Source organism: Filicampus tigris, chromosome 7 (genome assembly GCF_054856515.1).
Source record: "Filicampus tigris isolate MCC_2025a chromosome 7, RoL_Ftig_1.0, whole genome shotgun sequence".
NCBI classification, from domain to species: Eukaryota; Metazoa; Chordata; class Actinopteri; order Syngnathiformes; family Syngnathidae; genus Filicampus; species Filicampus tigris.
In genome coordinates this window covers 14,304,643-14,325,000 of record NC_141223.1, presented here as the reverse complement: position 1 = coordinate 14,325,000, position 20,358 = coordinate 14,304,643, and the positions used below count along the sequence as shown (strand labels likewise).

The 20,358-nt window shown below is 41.4% G+C and overlaps 1 protein-coding gene across 4 annotated transcripts in view; it reads left to right on the top strand.

Annotated features, from left to right (window-relative positions):
- Positions 1–20,358, top strand: part of nbeab (neurobeachin b) — a 266,361-nt gene that overhangs the window by 118,010 nt on the left and 127,993 nt on the right. For all 4 annotated transcript variants that reach the window (XM_086035116.1, XM_086035115.1, XM_086035114.1 and 1 more), the window contains 3 exons: positions 3,434–3,498; positions 5,887–5,995; positions 11,425–11,591. In XM_086035116.1, coding sequence (XP_085891242.1) covers positions 3,434–3,498; positions 5,887–5,995; positions 11,425–11,591 — 341 coding nt within the window. The remainder of the gene's footprint in view (positions 1–3,433; positions 3,499–5,886; positions 5,996–11,424; positions 11,592–20,358) is intronic.

Genomic DNA, 20,358 nt, shown 5'->3' with positions numbered 1-20,358 from the left:
GCCGCACGCCCTTCCACGTCCTCTCGCACAGAAAATGTCCACTGATCGTTGTATTAACATTGCTATTGCTATCCGCAATCGGCGAGCATTACAAAAATAAGCACAGTATTATGTTTTGCCTCTCATCCAAGCAGGCTTCATCGGTTCACGCAACAAAGCTTGGTAAGGATTGCACTAGAGGTTTTTTTTTTTTTTTTTTTTTCGGCAGGGCTTGGTTCCAATCCCTTGCAAATAGTGGGCATTCCCTATACAGGAAACCCCACAAATCCTCAAGTAATTGACTCTCCCCAAAAAAGGGTGTGTAATTGCCTTTGGATGCCACAAGATGGTGGTTACATCGTGACCTATGTCTAAATGAAACACCTCAACTCACTTCAATAGTTTGCCTTGGCACCGAGATGCCTCCAGATGGCACAGAAACATTGAATAGGTGAGCAAATAAGCCAAAAAGTACTCGAACAAGCTAAATTTACAAATTCCGAGCAACAAAATTCCGATGGTTCACCCTCGTAAACCAATGATCAAATGCAAGCTGCCAAACGCCAACTTGGACGATCGCCCCTCCCTAGCCCCCCACCCCCTCGCCGTAATCCATTCGGACAACTGGGGGGGGGTGCTTCATTGACCCTTGATCCCTCACTGTTTAGTAGCCTGTCACTTTTCTGCATATATTAGCGCTAATGACCCGCCTCCTCCTATTCTTGCATATTAATGGCGGCAATCATGGCACGACGGTGAGCAAACGCAGAAGCATCTCTACTTTCCTGAGCTGAGCAAAAAGGTCAAGCAGCTCTGTTTCATGTAACAGTTTGAGTGTACGCGAGGGAAGGAGGGGAGCGAGTGGGCGGCGACGGCGCAAAGAGAGGACTGGAGCCAGTGGAGATTTAGTGATGGAAGGCCTCCAGATGTGGAGAGCATCGGCGAGCAGATAAAAGCAAATGCTCCATGCGCACTGACAGGTCTGATCCAAGCGCTCAAAAATACTCGCTGCCCTGCTGAATCTCAGCGAGATGAAAGCAGCAAAAAAAAAAAAAAAAAAACCAACCAAAAAAAAAACCCGGCAGTTATGGGATTTGAGGTCCTTAACTATGTTCTGACATTGATTGAGAAAATGCTGAAGATGAACCTGCCATTTGATATTCCCACAATCCAGCATGCTGGTTCTTGTATTTGGTGATGATGGGAATAAATTAATTATAGGATTTGGGATTCATTCATTGTAGATTTTAGAAATAACCAACATACATATAAATAGATATATATATATTTATATACATACAGGTGTGTATATATATATATATATATATATATATATATATATATATATATATAAAGGTATACATATGATATATGTAGATTGGGGGCTGGGAAAAATATCATATTGCGATGTATCGTGATACATTTTATGCCAATACCAAGTATCGATAGATCAATACTTTTGATACCCTATGTTATGTTTTGCACGTTGTATATCATACTTTTGGAACATTTGGGGTCCTTAGAGTTGAGCTTTGTGAATGGATTTTTTTTTATTGCACTCCTGTGTATCAGGAACAGTTACTTGAACAGTTTATGCACTTTTCAACCGTGACAGTTGTATAAATGTCAAGTTAAAACTTTGGAAAAACATGCCTCAGTTTTTTTTTAATACATATTTTTAGAATATTTAAAGTAGAAGTCAATGCAAACATTTTTTTAAAGTATATGTTCTATGCAAGCCCACTAGTTGAAAATGGGCATTCTGATAAATATTGCGTTTGTAGAATAAGATTTAATCCACTCGTTGGACCCCATAGATGGCTAAAAACGAGTGCATTTTGCTGCTTAATTTATATTCCACAAGCATAAAATTAATCAAAATGCCGTGTTTCAACTACTGGGCCTGCTGGGAACATATTCTTGAAAAAAATATGTTTGGGTTGACTTCCGCTTTAAGTATTGCAACACGTATCGGATCGCAACCCAAGTATCGGGATGTTTTTTATATTATTCAATTCTTGATCAAACCGTCTTTATTTTTAAGTCAGATATTTAATTTACATATAGCACTTTCTATGCAGCTGTGGTGGTTTTTAAAGTGGTCTCTAAAGAAAGTTGAGTTGATCATAATTAATGGACTTTACAGTTGGACTAATGGCACATACTTTTTCTTTTGATGCTGAAATCGACAGCAGGCTGCAGAGCTAATGTTAAACTAGCAGGCTAGCCAATATGTAAACATTTTAAGACACAGCTGTGAAACAATATCTGCCAGATCCCTGATGGTTGTGGGTTTAGTTCCCATGCAGTTTGGCTTCTCTGCCACTAGCTAATCTTCCGATCTTCTCTTTACAACAATATATAACATCCACTCAATTTATTTTTGATTTAATTTTAGATTCTGCTTGATTAATTATAATTAATTTTTCAGTCAATTGAACAAAATTTGAAACCTTTTGCTGTCTATCTGGTGACACTGCCTCAGTTTTTTTTCCACCCCCCATCGTTACACTTAAGCTCAGTGGTAGCCACTGACCTTTCTGTACCCCATTGTTTACAAACATGATGGAATCTTCGATAGACATAAGATTTAAATTCAAAGCCTGTCAATCAAACATTGTCAGACCAAGCCGCCTACTGTAGGTGTCGCACACGCCTCCATTTCTGTGTTTTTTTTTGTCACGTGAGTGCCTAAGCGGGGCACGATCCCTGTCCAAATCCACAACAGTTTATTCCACAGGCTGACACTGTATCACAGGAAAGGGGGGGGGGGAGAAATGTGGGCAAGGCGAGGGTGGGTGTGGGGCGTAAGGTTTGCGAGGGTTACAGGGAACATTTGGAGACCAGATGCTCGGCAGTTATTTTGCTGCGTCCTCTTTACTTAACACATGCGCGGGTCACTGGTGTGTGTACCGCCATGTTACTGTCAGGTAAGACGAGAAAAAGCTTACTAGCATACTTGGACGACACTGTACGCAACCACACACAACTTTGAAATAAAACGTCTTAAATAAGCTCAATTATCTGATCTGAATTTGTTCCGAATCGCTCTGTTTCCGCTCCGTGAGTTTACGGGAGAGAGCCGGCTTTCCCACAGCGATGGGAGCGCCCTTTTAATCATTTCCAGAGTCGGCAAATGGCAAGTAAGGGAGAGGGGTGGGGGTATGACTCGCTCGCTAATCTGTCACTGCGCAGGCCGGAGGAAATGGCCGCATTTAAAGCGGGAGGATACGGTTTCATCCCGCAATTATGTCTCTGCAGTGTTTACAGATATTTTCACCAAGCGGGACGGTGCGATCACACATGTGGTTTGCAGCTCCTCATCAGCGCTATTATCTTGTTATGACCTTAACGCTCTTGCTTTTCCGGCAGAATGAGGCAATCGTTTTACAAATGTGCAATTCCAATGGAATTGACTTTTAACATTTGCGCCCGCCTGTTGTTTTCTTGTCAGGAGTGGCAGAACTCCATACAGAAGAACGCCGGCTTGGCCTTTATTGAGCTCATCAACGAAGGAAGGTAATCCATGCAGCACAAAGAGCCTCATTGAGTTTTTCACATCAATGCCAAACAATTGTCACCTCATCTGTATGCATCATTCCAAGTGGAAGGTAAACCCAAGGCAGGAGCATCTGAATCAAGTGATTAATTCAAACTGCAAGCGGTGTTGGCCCTGTTTGTCATTGTTGAAATGGTCATCTAACTTTGATGCCATATATTGTATGAACCATATTCGATGTTTTAGCCCCCCCAAAAAAAATAGCCTCGTCCATCTTTTGAGAGTACGACCTGCTTCGGATTGGGGCAAATTCCCCAGTAGGAAATGGTTGAGCACTCGAAATGGCTCCTTGTAACCCAGGGCCGACTTGTATATTTCGGCAAGGGCTCTTAAAGGGGCCACATCATGCTATTTTACTGCCTGAATTTTGCCATGATCATATTCGGAATGCCAATAGTGAGTTTTCCAGCTTGTTGAGTTCATTCAAGATAAGGGTTAAAATTGCCAGCAGCAATGAATGAGCCCCCGCATCCCTATTTTTCCATGGCAAATCATACCAGCCCTCGCGGATCCTGAGGTCCTCTGGCGCCGGCCTTTTATTTATTCCAAGGGTGAGGACCAAAATGCATGGCGAGGCTGCATTCAGCCATTTTGGTCCTCACCTTTGGAATAGCCTGCCAGAGGATGTCAGGTCTGCAGAGACTGTTGATATTTTTAAGAGGAAGCTCAAGACACACCTTTTTAGTTTGGCTTTCAACAACTTTTAAATAATTTATCTTTTCTTTTGATTGAAGATAATTCTATGTTTTGCTTTGAATGTTTTAAAGCACTTTGAGTTGCATTTTTATGTATGAAAAGTGCTATATAAATAAAATGTGATTGAAATTCAAATTCAAAATGAGCATTGAACTGTGCTGATGTAATGAAAAAAAAGCTTCACTCAATTGAGCAAATTCCCTAGTAGGAGTTTGTCAAAGTTTGAGCCATGGATTTCGCCCAAAATTGCTCCTTGAAACCAAAATGGCTGACTCTCTGTCTTCAGTCTTTTTTCATATTTCTTGTTATCATTGACATGCTCACCAGATTTCATGTAAATCTGAGAAGCTGGTGTGAAGTATATTTAAATCCCAAGGTGTATAGGGCAGGTCATTCACCTGAATGCACACTCCGGTAATGTCGACCTCGTTGCCTCCTTGTGGCACTGTGCTCCTTCCTCCTGCTTTTGCGGTTGTGGCCCAGACTCGAGCTGGGGGGTGGTGGCGAGGTTCCATTGAGCAGATCAGGAGCGGCTCAGCCTCCTCGCCCATCTGCTGACCCATCTGGCCCGGCCCCCTGCTCCTCTGTGCCTTGCATGGCCCAGGATTCTCCCAGTGCCCCCCGTCCCGTTGGCGCTGGGACAAAAAGTCAATGGTGGTGGCACTCTGCGCTGTCCATGGTTCTGAGTTATTGTTAGCTGGTAAAGATTCCAATGGGAAAGTAAGGGCATTGTTTCATTTGAGCGGACAAGAATTTAGTAGAATCATACCAAAATAACATGTAAAAATGGCATAGTTGTAATTGCCTATAGATGCTGCAAAATGGCTGCAAAGCACTACTTTTGTCTACATGGAACTCCTCAGCTCTATTCATCGTATTTGCTGCTGGACACTGAAATACAAAACAAATAAGAGCAATGAAGCAGTGATAAAAGCAACTCATCACAATAAGTATAAGGCAGAAACAAATGCAATTTGAGCAATGTTGCTCATTTTCTAATTGACCTTACACTAATGTACTGTATCCTTTAAATGAGATGGCCTAACCCTAAACATTAGGGTGTTTCCACCATACAATGAAATTAATTAGTGCTACATATATTTTTGTCCAATAGTTGTCAGTGCAGTTTTGCTAATTTAGTAGGATTTCATACAAAAAGCAATTGATTGTAATTTGTAAACAATTGTCAAATTTTCATGTTCAGGGCTACATAGTACCCAAATATCCACTTTGTTTGCACAAGTATTACCAAATCAGAATTGGCTTCACATTTTGCACTTTCCAACTAATTTCTCATGAGAGCCCATCAGTGCTCCATCGTCTTTGGAGCAGAACAGCTGTCCAAAATGGTGACTGAAGTCTTTTATTTTTTGCTTGATAAACCCAGCGTCTTCCTGGGACAGCAGGGAAATTATAGACTGTATCAAGTGTTCTTAGTTAAAACAAAGCCAGCTTAATGATGTGTAAAATGTGCCACAATGGCTTGGGTGCGTTTTCAATTAGTAAAGGTAGTGGGATTCAAATGGGGCCTCCTTTGAAGCTGCAGATGGACCTGCAAATGCTTCATGCAAGTCTTGACCCTTTAAATGAAGTCAAATGATACGTTCACAAGAATGGTACATTTTTCATACATGTATGTCTATTCTCTGAAGGTTGCTGTGTCACGCCATGAAGGACCACATAGTCCGGGTGGCCAACGAGGCCGAGTTCATCCTGAACAGACAGCGAGCCGAAGACGTCCACAAACATGCAGAGTTTGAGGTACTCGCTTTTGCTTTTGAAAGGTGTACAAAAAAAAAATGTCCAGGAGCATCAGCTGTGGCTGTTAGAGCAGTGATGGACTCCCAGGAAATAAACCTGGAGTACTTAAAACATCACACAGACCTGCACTAAACATACAGTTGTACAGTAGATATTAACCCTACCTTGGTTGGTATAAGGGCGGCACGGTGATCAACTGGTTAGCACGTCTGCCTCACAGTTCAGAGGTCGTGGGTTCAATTCCGGCCCTAGCCTTCCTGTGTGGGGTTTGCATGTTCTCACCGTGCCTGCGTGGGTTTTCTCCGGGTACTCTGGTTTCCTCCCACATTCCAAAAACATTCATGGTAGTTTAATCGATCACTCTAAATTGCCCTAGGTGGGATTGTAGTGCAGTTGTTTGTTTATCTCTGTGTGTCCTGCGATTGGGCTGGCTCCCAGTTCAGGGTGTACCGCCCGATGACAGATGACAGACACGGGGGACGGATGGGATAGACTCCAGCGCGACCTTGTGAGGGTAAGCGGTATAGATAATGGATGGGTGGATGGTTGGTATTATGGGTAGCACGGTAGGTAGGTAAGGTCTAGGTAGGAGATATGTTGGATGTTGTTGCAGATAGGCAGGGTGTGTAGGTATTTAAGTTGGTTGATAGGTAGGTAGGTTTGTTGGCATGATGAGTAGGAAAGTGAAACAATTGAGCAGGCAAGTTAAGGAGTTAGGTTCGTAGGGTGGGAAAGCAGGTTGTTAAGTAGGGTGTGTAGGTAAATTAGGTAGAATCAAATGTTAGGTATTCGGTAGGGTGTGTACGCAGGTAAGGCTATGTACTCTAGGGTGATGTGTTAAATACACATGGTAGGTAAAGTACATAGGAAAGATTAGTAGGGCCAAAACCGATTTACCAATTGTCGGGACAATCTCCTTAAAGAAGTGGGGGGGGAATGGAGTCATAAGGGGAGCCCGATGTTTCATATGGCTAACCACTTCCTCCAAAAATGTCAAAGAAACCGGCTCAAAGGAATCGAACACTGCTGAACAAGGAACTTTGACAGAGGGGTGAAATGTGGCGTTCGAAACAAGAGCCCTAGCTGTAGCAACCTTTTCAATGAAAAACTGCATGAATCTATTGCACATTTCAGGAGACGAGTCCGTCCAAGTCTGTTGACGGGGTTTGAGTACAGAGTCAATTGTGTTAAATAGAGCACTTGGATTTTGGCGATTTGCCTGAATCAGACATGACAAGTGGTCTCTCTTGGACTCTTTCACCTTTCTCTGGTAACAACGCCTGCAGTCCTTTAAGATTTGGTAAGAGACCTGTCTTTTTTCCATCTGCGTTCAGCTCTGCGTCATTCCTGTTTAGCTGTGCGAGTGCTCTCATTAAACCATGGCTCCGGTCTAGTTTTTGGCGCATAATTTTTAATGGCGCCACAGAGTCCAAAATATTAAGGCAAGATGAGTGGAACCAAGTGCTGAGCTCCTCTGTGTTTGAAGAGGGAACACAAAGCTGATCAAAGGCATCAGAGAACTGACTAACAGTGAGGTGGTTGAAAACCCGGGCCTTGCGCTCGCTAGCATTAGCTCTGACAGCACTGGAAAACATTACATCAAAGAGCACAGTCATATGATCAGAAAGCACAGTGTCCAAAACTTTCACATTTGAGACCGATAGACCATAAGAAAGGACAAGGTCTAAAGTATGTCCTTGTTTGTGAGTGGAGCCAGCCACACACTGCACCAAATTGAAAGAGTCAATGAGTCTTAAAAAGTCCTTTGCCAGTGGTTTTTCAGGACAGCACACGTGAATATTAAAGTCCCCCATGAACGGGATGCGATCATATCGCAGCATGATTTCGGCAAGAAGATTTGAAAAGTCATTTAGAAACTCCTTGTTGTATTTGGGAGGACGGTATATGACAGCGCAGAGCACAGGGACGGCACTGGCAACTTCTAAGAAAGTGCCCTCAAAGCTGCTGAACGCTGTGGCGAATATACACTGTTTACATTTAAAATTGTTTTTAAAAACAGTCGCCTTTCCTCCACCTCTGCCTGAAGTTCTCAGCGCATCCAAGTAAGAGCATGCAAGACGGTAATAGTTCAAGCATCGCACTGCATTCACCGGCACAGTCCAAGTCTCCGTCAGGCAGAGGAAAACCGAAGTTGTTGGAAAGAAATAGCTCCCTCAGGATAAACTATTTGTTAGGTAGCGAATTCAGTATGGTGTTTGGGTTGATCGGTAGGTATATGGGCCGGTATGTATGCAGTTAGCTCAGATACATAAGGTATGTAAGGTTGGTAGTATCAATTGGTAGATAGAATTGATAGGATGGGGGGGTAGGTACTTTATGTTGATAGGTTAGCGTAAGTAGGTAGGCTAGATAGATCGTTAGGTACTGTAGGAAAGGTAAGGCAGATTTTTAGTTGGATGCACAGAAGTCTGTAAGTTGCAATGTGTGTTAAATCTAGAGTGAGTTATTGTGTGTGAATATTTGTGTGTGCGTGCGCCCTACAAGAAAACACGCGCAGACACAGCGAGGCCCACAGTGTGTCACCTCTGTTAGCAGCGTGCACGCGTTGGGAGTGATGACTTTCTTATCTGCCAACAGCAGCCGTCCTCAAACAGCTGCTTGATTTACACTCGCCCGGGATCCTTGACCCACCAGATAAACTGGCGGAGACGTCTGGATGTGCAATGTCAGAAGAAGACGGGGAAGGTTTCGGGGGGGTTGCGTGAGAGTACCTGGCCCCATCCGTTCTGTCTGCCAACGCCAGACAGCTAACACTTTATTATCCCCGCCATAGCTCTTCAAAGAGTGAAGATGCGGGACGCGGATAAGACCCGTTTACAATTAAGGCGGCGTCAGGGGCGGCACGGCGTATCATGTGCTTGAAAATGATATTTGTCATGACACATCACGTGACCACGTATAACAGATCGAGTTACCTTCTTGGTGAGGAATACGCTCAAGTTTAATATCTGACAGATTTTAAAATTGATGCAGGAAATTCAATTAGCTCCCGGCTTCTGTTAGTAAATTAGATTTTGAATATCATCCGCCGTCCTCCCGGGAGGCCTTTGTAAGACAATCGCATTCAAGCAGCAAAGATATCGAGTCTGTCCACGTTACTTTTACCCACTCCTACAGTATGCAATTGACATGAAATCATTCACATGGATGGATGGATGGATGAATGGATAGATAGATGGATAGATAGATATTAAAGTAATTGTTATATATTATAATTATTATAATAATAGCTGGCGGCACGGTGGTCGACTGGTTAGCACGTCCGCCCCACAGTTCAGAGGTCGTGGGTTAGATCCCGGCTCCGGCCTCCCTGTGTGGAGTTTGCATGTTCTCCCCGTGCCTGCGTGGGTTTCCTCCAGGTACTCCGGTTTCCTCCCACATTCCAAAAATATGCATGGTAAGTTGATTGGACTCTCTAAATTGCCCCTAGGTGTGATTGTGAGTGCGGATGTTTGTCTCTTTGTGCCCTGCGATTGGCTGGCAACCAGTTCAGGGTGTCCCCCGCCTACTGCCCAAAGACAGCTGGGATAGGCTCCAGCACGCCCCGCGACCCTTGTGAGGAGAAGCGGTACAGATGATGGATAATAATAATAGCTCCAAGTCATAGCAGCTATCTGTGTTTCTCACCTTTTAATTTTTACTTTAACTACATTCAGGTTATGTCAAACAGAACAAGCTACTTAGATTGTCCCACACATGTGAACTGACCATCAGTATAGATTGGTGGAAAAAATATTAAATTTACCCAATTGTGACATAGGAGGTTTCGGCCCGATGCCAGTGATTTGTAAGTCAACCTTGTTATTTTGCCTGACACAAAATAGCCTATTCCCTCTTCAAAAGAGGCCAATAATAGACTTGGCACGATGATATGTAGCTCTGCTCCGTCCTTGACAGCTGACGGTCCTCGCGGCTCTATTAAACTATTTTCCTTTCTGGTCTTAATAGCCCCGTCCGCCTAGCAGGGAGCCCCCCTCCAACGGACTGGTGATTTACGGCTCTCCTCCAAGGGAGCCCCAATATATCTCTGCACTGTCTGCTAATATCTCGGTGCGCTCAAGTGTGTTGACTCAAGCCGGAGCATTAGTCAGTGTGACAAATGCTCCATTAGAGGATGTGTGTATGCGGATCTTGCCATGTTCCTCAAGCGTTATTACCAGCATCTGCATGGACGTTGTGATAGTTTACCAAAGAAATCAAACTAACAAAAAATGTACTTTTCCAAATTATTAGGCAGTGTATCACGAGAGTTGTTACACTCGTGAAAAGTAAAAATCCATGATTGAGAGACCATATACCGGTATTTTTTTTTAAAATCACTCAAGCCTTAAAATGCCCCTCCCGCCTGTTTTAACACTTGGTCTACCGGGGTTTTGAAACTCTTTGAACTACGAGAGCAGTCATTTTGACGAGTCTAATAAACATATTTGGTTTATCCAAATTCTGTTGTGAGAATATTTTAATAAAATTGTATAAATGAATGAGAAAGAATTGGTGTAGCGCCTATATTGTCCTGTACGGTTGTCGCACTGCATGTGGGTCAGCTGTTATAAAATAGATTAGTTTGGTGCCGAAAGTCAGGAAAAGTCAAGAAACCAGGAGCATCTATATACGCAGAGTAATAACACATCAAAGTTCGAAAACAGTAAAAATGACTGCTCTCGTAGTCGTAGTGTTAAACATATTAAAACACACATTTAAAATGTATTTGACCACACACAAAAAAGTGCAAGCACAAAATGCATAGAAAATAGGGAATGATAATCAAATTATAATCAAACAAAAATAAAAATGGGTTCCACCGTTTTTATGAAAACAAGACATTACATTTGTATTTGTTGTTTGGTCCCCTGACCTCAAGCCTATTGAGAACCAGTGGAAAAGTAAACTAAAGAACAAAATAATTTATTTACAAGAGAAAGTTGTAATAGGAAATATTAAAATCATTTTGCATGATTAGAATAGAGTCCAATTTGAAGTGAACTTAAAAATTGTAACATTCTTCTTGTAATTACTACTCCTTTTATTAACTCAAAAAATATATATTCCTGGAAAAGCATGCCTTTTCTTCTCAGAAGAGGACTTTATTTCTGTAATAATACACGATTGCTTTGAGGGGAAAACAAACATTATTCATGCAGGGATGTCAGATTAATGTGATGATATGTCACAATAGTATCATAGTGTGTCATTGGCCCAAAGCTCAGAATGAATAATTGCTTCATTATGTTGTTTTATTGGGATCACGGTCCCCATGTATGCACAGTTTGAGAGTCACCGACCCAAACAAACAGAAGAAACAATATGCGAAAACCTTCTCAGAAAAAAAAACTTATCGTTCATGCATATTGATTCGAAGCAATGTTTGATGATCTTTACACCGTCCCTCTTTTTGCTTATGAAATCAGTCGAACTGCAGCCAGTATGCTGCCGAGAGACAAGAGGAAGAGAAGATGTGCGATCACCTTATCGGCGCCGCCAAGCATCGGGACCACGTGACAGCAAGTCAGCTGCGGCAGAAGATCGTCAACATCCTTACCAACAAACATGGTGCCTGGGCGACGCTGGGCCCGAGGTGAGCACCCCCCTTAGGACTTTCCATAATGTTTGTGAACTTGAGGTGCCGGGGTATTTCCAGATAGAAGAAAGCAAATGGCTGCCGCTGATGTAAATTGAAAGCAATGACAAATCTTATATAAACGTATTTTGGTGGAAGAGTACCGATACCAGGTATCTGTATTGGATTGATACCGGCCTTATTTCATAATTTGCGACACAAAGACAGAAAGGTCTTCATTCACAATTTTCTGTCATTGTGTTCATTGAAATTTTATGTATCATAAGTACTCGTGGTATCGGAATTGGTGAGTACGCTGCAGTGAATACGCGTACTGGTATGGGTCTGAAAACACGTTTTATCAAACATCCCTATTTTTTTTCATTTCCATAAGAAAACAAACCAAAAAACACCTAACCTAAAATAATCCAGCGGAGTTGTTGGGGGTGATTAGGTTAAATCAAGTCATTGTCGTGAAGTTGTAAGATTGCAAGAAATAACGGTCTTGCAAACTTCTTTTACGACATCCACTGTATTTGTGCTCCAAGCAGTCTGTGTCATCAATCCAAGCAACCGAAAAATCAATTAACTAGCCAGTTCCTCACTGATCATGTTAACCGTGTCTGAATTTACACCACCTCTATTTTGGAATCAACTTACCTGTTGAAATGTAAATTACAGCTGCCGTTCCATTTCGCTTGCAAGCAACCTCATGTAACTTCTTCTTTTCGGTTGCCACATCACAGATTTAAACTACACCAGTAGAGAAGAAGGCTAAAGTCATCATTCAAGCAATTTCCCTTGTTTTCTCAATCACTCTGCCTTGGTCAAATGACATGGAAGGCTTTGTGTACTGGTGGCTATGGAGCGATTGCCACCCTAAAATACGACATAATGAAAAGGTTGAAACACAAACCCCCGACCAATACACCCCAGCCACCCACCCCAACCACATCCCACCCTCTAAGCGAGAAGTTTCCTCAAAACTCCACTTAGATGAGATTAGGCTGCCGGTTAATGTCATTTTCCCAGAGTCCCCCAGGCTCAGCAAACGCAATTACAGCACAGGGTGGCCTTATGCCCCCAGGGGGCGCTTGATTGGCCGCTCATCCGACAGTTTGGCGAGTGACGCTGGTGTCTGTGTGTGCGCGCGCGTGTGTGTGTGTGTATGTGGGGGTGGGGTCTAGCTTCTGTCCAGGCATTCATTGACCTGCTCAGCAACGCACACCAGCACCTGGTGGTTGTTTCGGACTGTGAATACCCCCGCCCCCCCCTTCTCCAACCCCCCATGGGTCCTGTTAAAATAAGTGCTTGTTCTACTTCTCTGCCTCCAGGCAGCCAAGGGGAAAGATCAAGCAGAAGCACTCGTTTTGGACAAACTGAGAACACGTGATGTTTGTTTCACAAGACCTCAGCCAAGGTTTTTCCATCATTTGTTTGGTGGTTAGCAAGATTAGGCCAAAAAAGACATCAACCTAAACAGTCCACAAAACAAAGAAGGCCAAAAAAGACATCAACCTAAACAGTCCACAAAACAAAGAAATCCTCTATCTACATGTATCTATCTATCCATCTATCCATCCGAACCTGCCTACCTACCTATCAACCTATCCATCTGTCCATCCATCCATTCATCCGAACCTACCTACCTACCTACCTACCAGCAGTGGGCATCGTCTATCCGTCACAAAGTCTGTATAGCCAGCCGACCCACGTGGTCCGAGTCCATAGCTCGTCGGCGTTGAGAACATCATTTAGCACACGCAGGCGCCGCACAAGCAGACACGCCGCCAATTAAAGAAAATATATCAAATAAAAACAACAGACACACACACACAGCGTGGTGATTGGTGAAATGAACACAATAACGGGCACATAGCATTTCCTTTGTGGGACCGAAAGGTATACAGCACTCTTTTATTTGCCTTTATTTGGCTGCGTGTCACGAGTGCAGCACCTGCGTGTGACGTGGTACTGGTAAGTCCGTTCTCTACGCCGTTTGGCTGACGCAGACCAACCGGCGATGAAATGGCAAGAAATACAGATGAACAATCACAGACTAAAGCACTGACGAATGCCCACCTCTGCTATCTAGATAGCTATCTATATAGCTAGCTAGCTAGCTAGGTAGCTAGCTGTCTGTCTCATATTTGTATTATTTCATTCCCTCACCCAATGAGAACCGATAATTAATTAATCAATTAAACATTTTGTAGAGCTTTTCATACATGGCCATGTATGAAAAAGCTTCACATTGTTAAAAATCAACAATTCTTCCCCCCCATAAGAGGATCAATAACGAATCGGATGAATAATCAATATTGATGATGGACTCAAAATTCATATCAATTCCCTTCCGTAATGGTGTGCTGGTGTTGTTTTTTAGTATGGAGTATTTCAAACCAAATTTCCCATTTCATACCCAATTTTGAAAATGTTCAGAAATACAAATATATAACAACAAAAGAGTGCGCTAGGCACAAATTGCTGCTTTTTTTCAGCAAATAGTTTTAGTTGTGTTCTACAGATGATGAAAATGATTACGTCATTGTACTGCAAACCGCCACATATTTGCGATTATACATTGTTGTTGTTGTTTTGGTTTTTATAGGGCTCGGACCCTAAGACTGTCTAACACTGCATAATTAATTAATCCAATAATCTGATGAACCACTGATTAGGATGACGACGAGTATCATAGAAGAATTATTATGTGATCCTATCTGAGCATGTTTTACACTTCATATTTGTCTAATCAGAAACAGAATTTGAACAAGTTGTGTGTATTATGGCTGCAAACGCTTCCATGAAATGCACTGAACCTTCAGTGGGAGCGGTTAGGACAGGAAAAAAAAATCTTACTGGATTCTGGGCTCTCGTTCAAATATTTATGGATCACTCTCTGGCTCTCTCTCTCTCTCTTGCTTTCTGTGTCTGACGCAAAGCATGGATACAAAAGACGGCCGTGTTGTAAATGACACCACGAAAAAAAAAGCAGCAAATTCAAATTTAATGGTAACCTGCTGTTGAAGAAAAATTACGCAATATGCCGCCGAGCGCTCGGGGCGACGTCGCGTGCACGGCAGCTCAGTCTTATTCAATGCTACATTAACTTTCCCATTTATGCCGCTCTTGTAAAATATAAAGCCCTCCGGCATGTTGAAGTGAATGTGAAGGGAGGAGGGAGGATGGGCAGAAAGCTTTGCTGTAAATGTTTATTTTCAGCCTAATGCACTGAAATCTCAAGTTCTGCCCCAGGATATTTAGCATTGCTGTGGCAAGCATTATAAACAATTGTTTATGAAGAAGAGGTGTATTTTTTTTTCTTCAAAAAGTTTCCAGGTGTCTTAATAACATGTCTGCGTGATTCCTTGGTCAAAATATCCTAAGGATCAAATATAGAATATGACACTTAACACACCTTATTTCTTGACTCGTTGAAATGAGCTCATTTGAAAGTTGGCAACGGTTCACTCCTTCTCAAGCCAAAAGTGTGTTACGACTAGAATAGTATTTTCAAGCATGTCAATTAGTGTAACAGATCTGTGCACGTGGTCCATGCAGTGAACACATCCCTATACACAAATACCCCTACCATGTCGACAGCCAAGCAATCAAGTGCGTGCTCCTTATCAGATGCTAACGCTGTTAGCAAACGCTATCCATGCCTCCTGTGCCTCCAGCTCTGACTTCTGATTTCGACATGTTAGTGCTTCCAGGTAGTCCGTCTGTCGCTTGACACTACTGCATAGAAATGTTTGCTAATCTTTACCAGCCTAGCTGCCAGTCATGGCTATAGAAACCCGTTGCTGGGAAGTGATTATGTAAATTTGTCTCGTAAGAGTACCGATAAAATACAAATACAATAAAATAATACCCACAATTCCAACAATACAAATGCTTTGAGAGGTTGTTCCGTGACTCAAAACACTTATATCACAAATCGTCTTTCTCCTTTGAAATGAATGGAAAATGCCATTAATCCATTCCAATATATTGATCTCGCAGTCTATATTATTGTATGTTATTGAAACATATAATCGTGACATAATGAAATGTCATGTCATGAACAGTTTTGCATCAGTTCAATGGACATTGTGCCATTGCTTCTTGTGTGTGCACCTTGACCACCTGAGGGCAGTATAAGACAGACTGACTCAGTGAGCGTCGTAAAGTATAAAAAAATAGATGCCTCTAAGTATTGTTATATTTTCCAGAGCTGGACATTTGTCTATGCTTTTGTCTGTCTATGAGTTCCCGATTGGTCTGAGTCAGCCAAACGGTTTCGAGAACGGACTTTACCGGCACCACGTCACACACAGTGAAAATTATGTTCTCGACGCCGACTGGCTGTCGCCGACGAGGGATGGACTGGGACCACATGGGTCGGCCAGAAATACGGCCCAGAAGTTGTAGACGGATAGACGATGCCCAGATCTGATATTTTGTATTAACGTGTAGTTGTCATTATTTCTTTATTTAACAGTACACTTCAACTGGGAGTGGCAATACATCTTGAAGCTTCTTTTTTTTTGAAGATGCAGTAATTATCTGCCAAAACTACTGCTTGTTGCGGAGTGAAAAAAAAAATCTTATATTTTGGAAAAACTTATGATTTGGGTCATTCGTATCTTGAGCCGCTATAGCTGTATCATAAAAAAATCATAAATTTGAGCATTTTTTTTTCAGAATATTCAAAATTGTCAAAATACCCCAACTTCGATTCCTTTTTCTTCAGTCTGGTACTGTATATTTTACTTTGAGTCCACAAACATCTGCAGGTTTTTGCTCTGCTGCAATGTCAAACAATGCAAAGGAAGCGCACGCAGCTTTGCCGTACCGTACGGTCACGTGACCCGAGTGAAGACAAAGCAGATCTGGCTCTCGGGCTGCCGCGTTAGATGGCGCTATATGGCTCCTCCGTGATGAATGTCCCTCTCCCTGTATAGAGTGGGCATAGGAAAATCAATAGCCCTCAAATTGAAACAGTATAGGCTTGTATTGATTCGGTGCGCTAAATCAAAACGAGGAGCCCTTTTATACGTCTCGGCACGACAGCTCCCTGCCTGGTAATGACACACTATCAATTTTGGCTTTGCACTGATAAATCAACTTGAAAATTGGATGTCAGAAGCGTTTTTTTTTTCCCCCTCTGCACTGGGAGGACGAGGGAATGATTTCCTTGCCTGCTGGTTACCTCTGCTGTTGACCTCTGAACTGCCGCCGCTGGATTATAAAGTTCAGGCTAGTGCAAAGTGAAAGTAGATGTCAAGGTGGATGAATCCATGGCACAAGGACGGCCTTTCTGCTATTAGAACCTTTTTATAGCTTAGCAATCTGTGTCTTCATGGAACTGTTTTACTTTTCTTTTTTTTTCATGAACATAGTTGGAAGTGTGTTGCTGCCACACCACAAAAAAAATGAAAAGAAAATTACTACATTAAAACTTGAAACTTATCATGTTAAAACGAGATGTTGTTTTTCCTGTTTTTTTCTCATGTGGCAGTAATACATCCCTGTAACACTGTAAATTGTTACAGAATTTCGCTAGAATATTAATGACAACATGACCAGGTGGTTGGTAACAAATTTCGTATGATCGAGGTTAGCATAGTTTGACCTTGGCTGATAATACATTTTTTTTAAAAAGAATTAAAAAAAACGAACAAAATGTCAATTCCAAATAAAATAGGACAGTGACAAAAACACGTTGGAATTAGCACTACGGTAAAACTAAATGCACTGATACTTTTTTTCCAACAAGAAATATAGATTATGTTGTCATAAAACAATCATAAAACATATTACTAACTGTACAGGCATTTTTTTTCAAATGACTGTTGTTTAAAGTGAAAAAGAAGTTTATCACTGTACATATCGAGACACAAGTATTATTTTTGTAAATTACAAATTTCCTGGGTTACTCTTGCCATAATGAAACCTTTGAATATAAACCTGAGGCTCTGAGGTCACCAGACTCGCATCAACTAGTGGAGATCAGCGTTCAAATCAAACATGGTGAAGTAGCATTTAACTGTTATGCTGCACCAAATGGAAACCGCTGCCAACAGAACTGAATGTAGCCCCAAGTGTAAATGCTTTTAAATCCAGGTTAAAAACTATTTTTAAAATGTTTTTCCCCATATATTTGGTCTGTTAGAGCATTTCTACAATCAATTTTTCTAAAATCTTGTTTTTGCGCTTTACGTTCTTTTAGTAATGTTAGTAAATTACTTAATTGTTATATACTTTACTTTGCTATTAAATGTATTATCTTAATTTTTTGTAAACCACTTTGCATGTTTGATTTTAGGTGATGCACATTGAGATACCTTTGTGTCTAAATGCCGTAACATGTCAAACCTGACATTTCTGAGGCCATTTTTGAAGCTAATTACAGCACACAACACAAAACCTTCCGAAGGGAGGCAAAACCCGCTTTCGTTCCCGAGCAGGGTTCCATGTTCACCAGAAGGGGGGCGGGGCGTCGGTGACAGCAGACGAAGGATCCCTCCATCCTTTGGCGACCGCAGCAGACCTTAACCTTAGCTGACTGCTCTATTGATCGTCAACATTTCTTCTGTATAATTACTTTTTTTTGATGTAGCAGAGAGCAAAATGGAGGCCGTCTATTGATCTGCAGCCAAGCATTCACTTCCCTCTTCCCGTCGGCAGTTTCATCGCTCACATGTGAGGAATGGGAACATCAAGTCTTTATTTTTGGGTTATTATTATGCACTGGGAGCCAACCAGTGTTTGGGCTCACTTTAACAGGACATCAATTCTAATACACAAGAACAAGGTCGGTGTGATGGGGGTGTTGGGGGGCGTGGGGCATGCCTGGGGAGGGGGCACTGTTCACAGCCGATGCAGCTTTACCCTGCACAAAAGAAATCATAGTGGGGTACATAATGTGGTTTGAAGGTTGCTGTTTGGTTCACACTAGGTACAGTGTACATGTACAGTTTGCAAAAAGAAAATATTGTAATAATAAAAAAATAATCCATACAAGACCGGAGATGCAAATTGTCACGATAAAAAGTTGTATTTTTTGAAGATAAAAGTTAGCAATGATATAATATTGAAGTCAAAAGTTTAACATGGAAGAAAAAAATAAAATTAAAATAATTTAAAAATACAACTTGATTCTCAAAATATTACTTTTCAAAAGACACCTGTATTTGTTAAAAAAAAAACACACCTTTTGTTCGAGAAAAAAAATAGGGCTTGTTTTTTGTCTTCTGCCCTAAAAAATACTTCATGTAAGGATATCAGATTCATGTGATGATGTGTCATAACAGCTATTGTTTGGCACAAAGCTTGGTATGTTATGTTTGTTGTATTGGCACATCCTATTTGTAGGTAGGTGTGTGCTTTTTTTTTTTTTTTTTGCTTTTTTTTAAATATAATCCTTTTTTTCTAACTGTTTTAAAGCTCCCAAACTTTAACTTGTGGAACAAAATGCAAAAACATGCAATTGTTTTTTCCTTAGTGTAAACAGGAACTAATTTAAGGATATTTACAATTTCAGATGAAGTCTGCTACCTCGGGCCCATTTCACAAAGCAGGTTCAACAAACTCGGACTCTAATCTTGAAGTCTGAGTTGATCTACTCTGAGATAGGAAACTCTGAGTTTCCGGTTCCAGAACAGCTGATCTGAATCAGTTTTACTCAACCCATAGTATTTTCACCTGGAATTAAGCGCGTGCACCACAACTATGAAAAGACAGCATGAAGGGAGCACCAATTCGAGCACTCACCATGGCAACGAGGGAGGGTCTTGGGAGAAGATTTCTGTTTGGGTCAATATATGCGGAAATTTCAAGTCCTTTGCAATCACAATAATATAACAGAGGAAAACTGCTTGCTTCCGCCTATTAATTTATTTCATTTAGGTGCAATCTCGCGGGGGAGAAGCGCACTTAACAGCTGATGAAATATAAAAACATTGTCCAAGCAGTTAAGACCTCGGCATGATCTCATGCGGGTACACTGAAAAAAAAAATGGTTGAATATACTCAATATATTTTGTCTACATGGCTCTGAGAAGGCTTGGGAGAAAGTGCTGTGCATGGTCATATGACACCAAAATTGAGCTATTTGGCATCAACTCAACCCGTCGTGTTTAAGGGAGGAAAAAATGGATCACTCAAAAGAACGCCTTCCCCCACAGTCAGGCATTGAGTTGGAAATATGTTTTTCTGAAAGGCCAACTTTACGGAAGGGCCCACGTACTGTCAAATCTTGGATGAATACCTCAGCAAGAACAACGAAGAGTTTTCTACTATGATAATGATGTAAAACCTTAAGAGTTGTGTGCAAACCTAATAAGCAACTACAAGAAATGTTTTGCTTTGGAATTAAATACTTGTTTCACTCAATAAGAATGTAATAACGTTCATATTATGTTTTTTTGTACAGCTGTTCTATTAATAAAACAAACCACCATATCAATTAGACCATTTTCATTCTTTTTTTTAAGTGAGCAAAAATCCATTAATCCATTCCATCCTCCCAAAACATTTTTGTAATGTGTTTTTAATAACAAAAATAGCAATCTATATTATTGTACTCAATAAAAACATACAGTAGTGACAGTAATGAATTTAGTTCAGAGTACAGTTTTAAAAAAATGAGGACATATTTTTGCTTCAGTTAATGGACATTGTGTTGCTCCTTCTGTTGTGTGTGCCTTGGCCATGGATATACATGGAGTTGGTCAATACTTCTCAGTAATATTAGTTGTTTTTTTGCAGAGGATAAAGAATATACACCTGTGAGTAT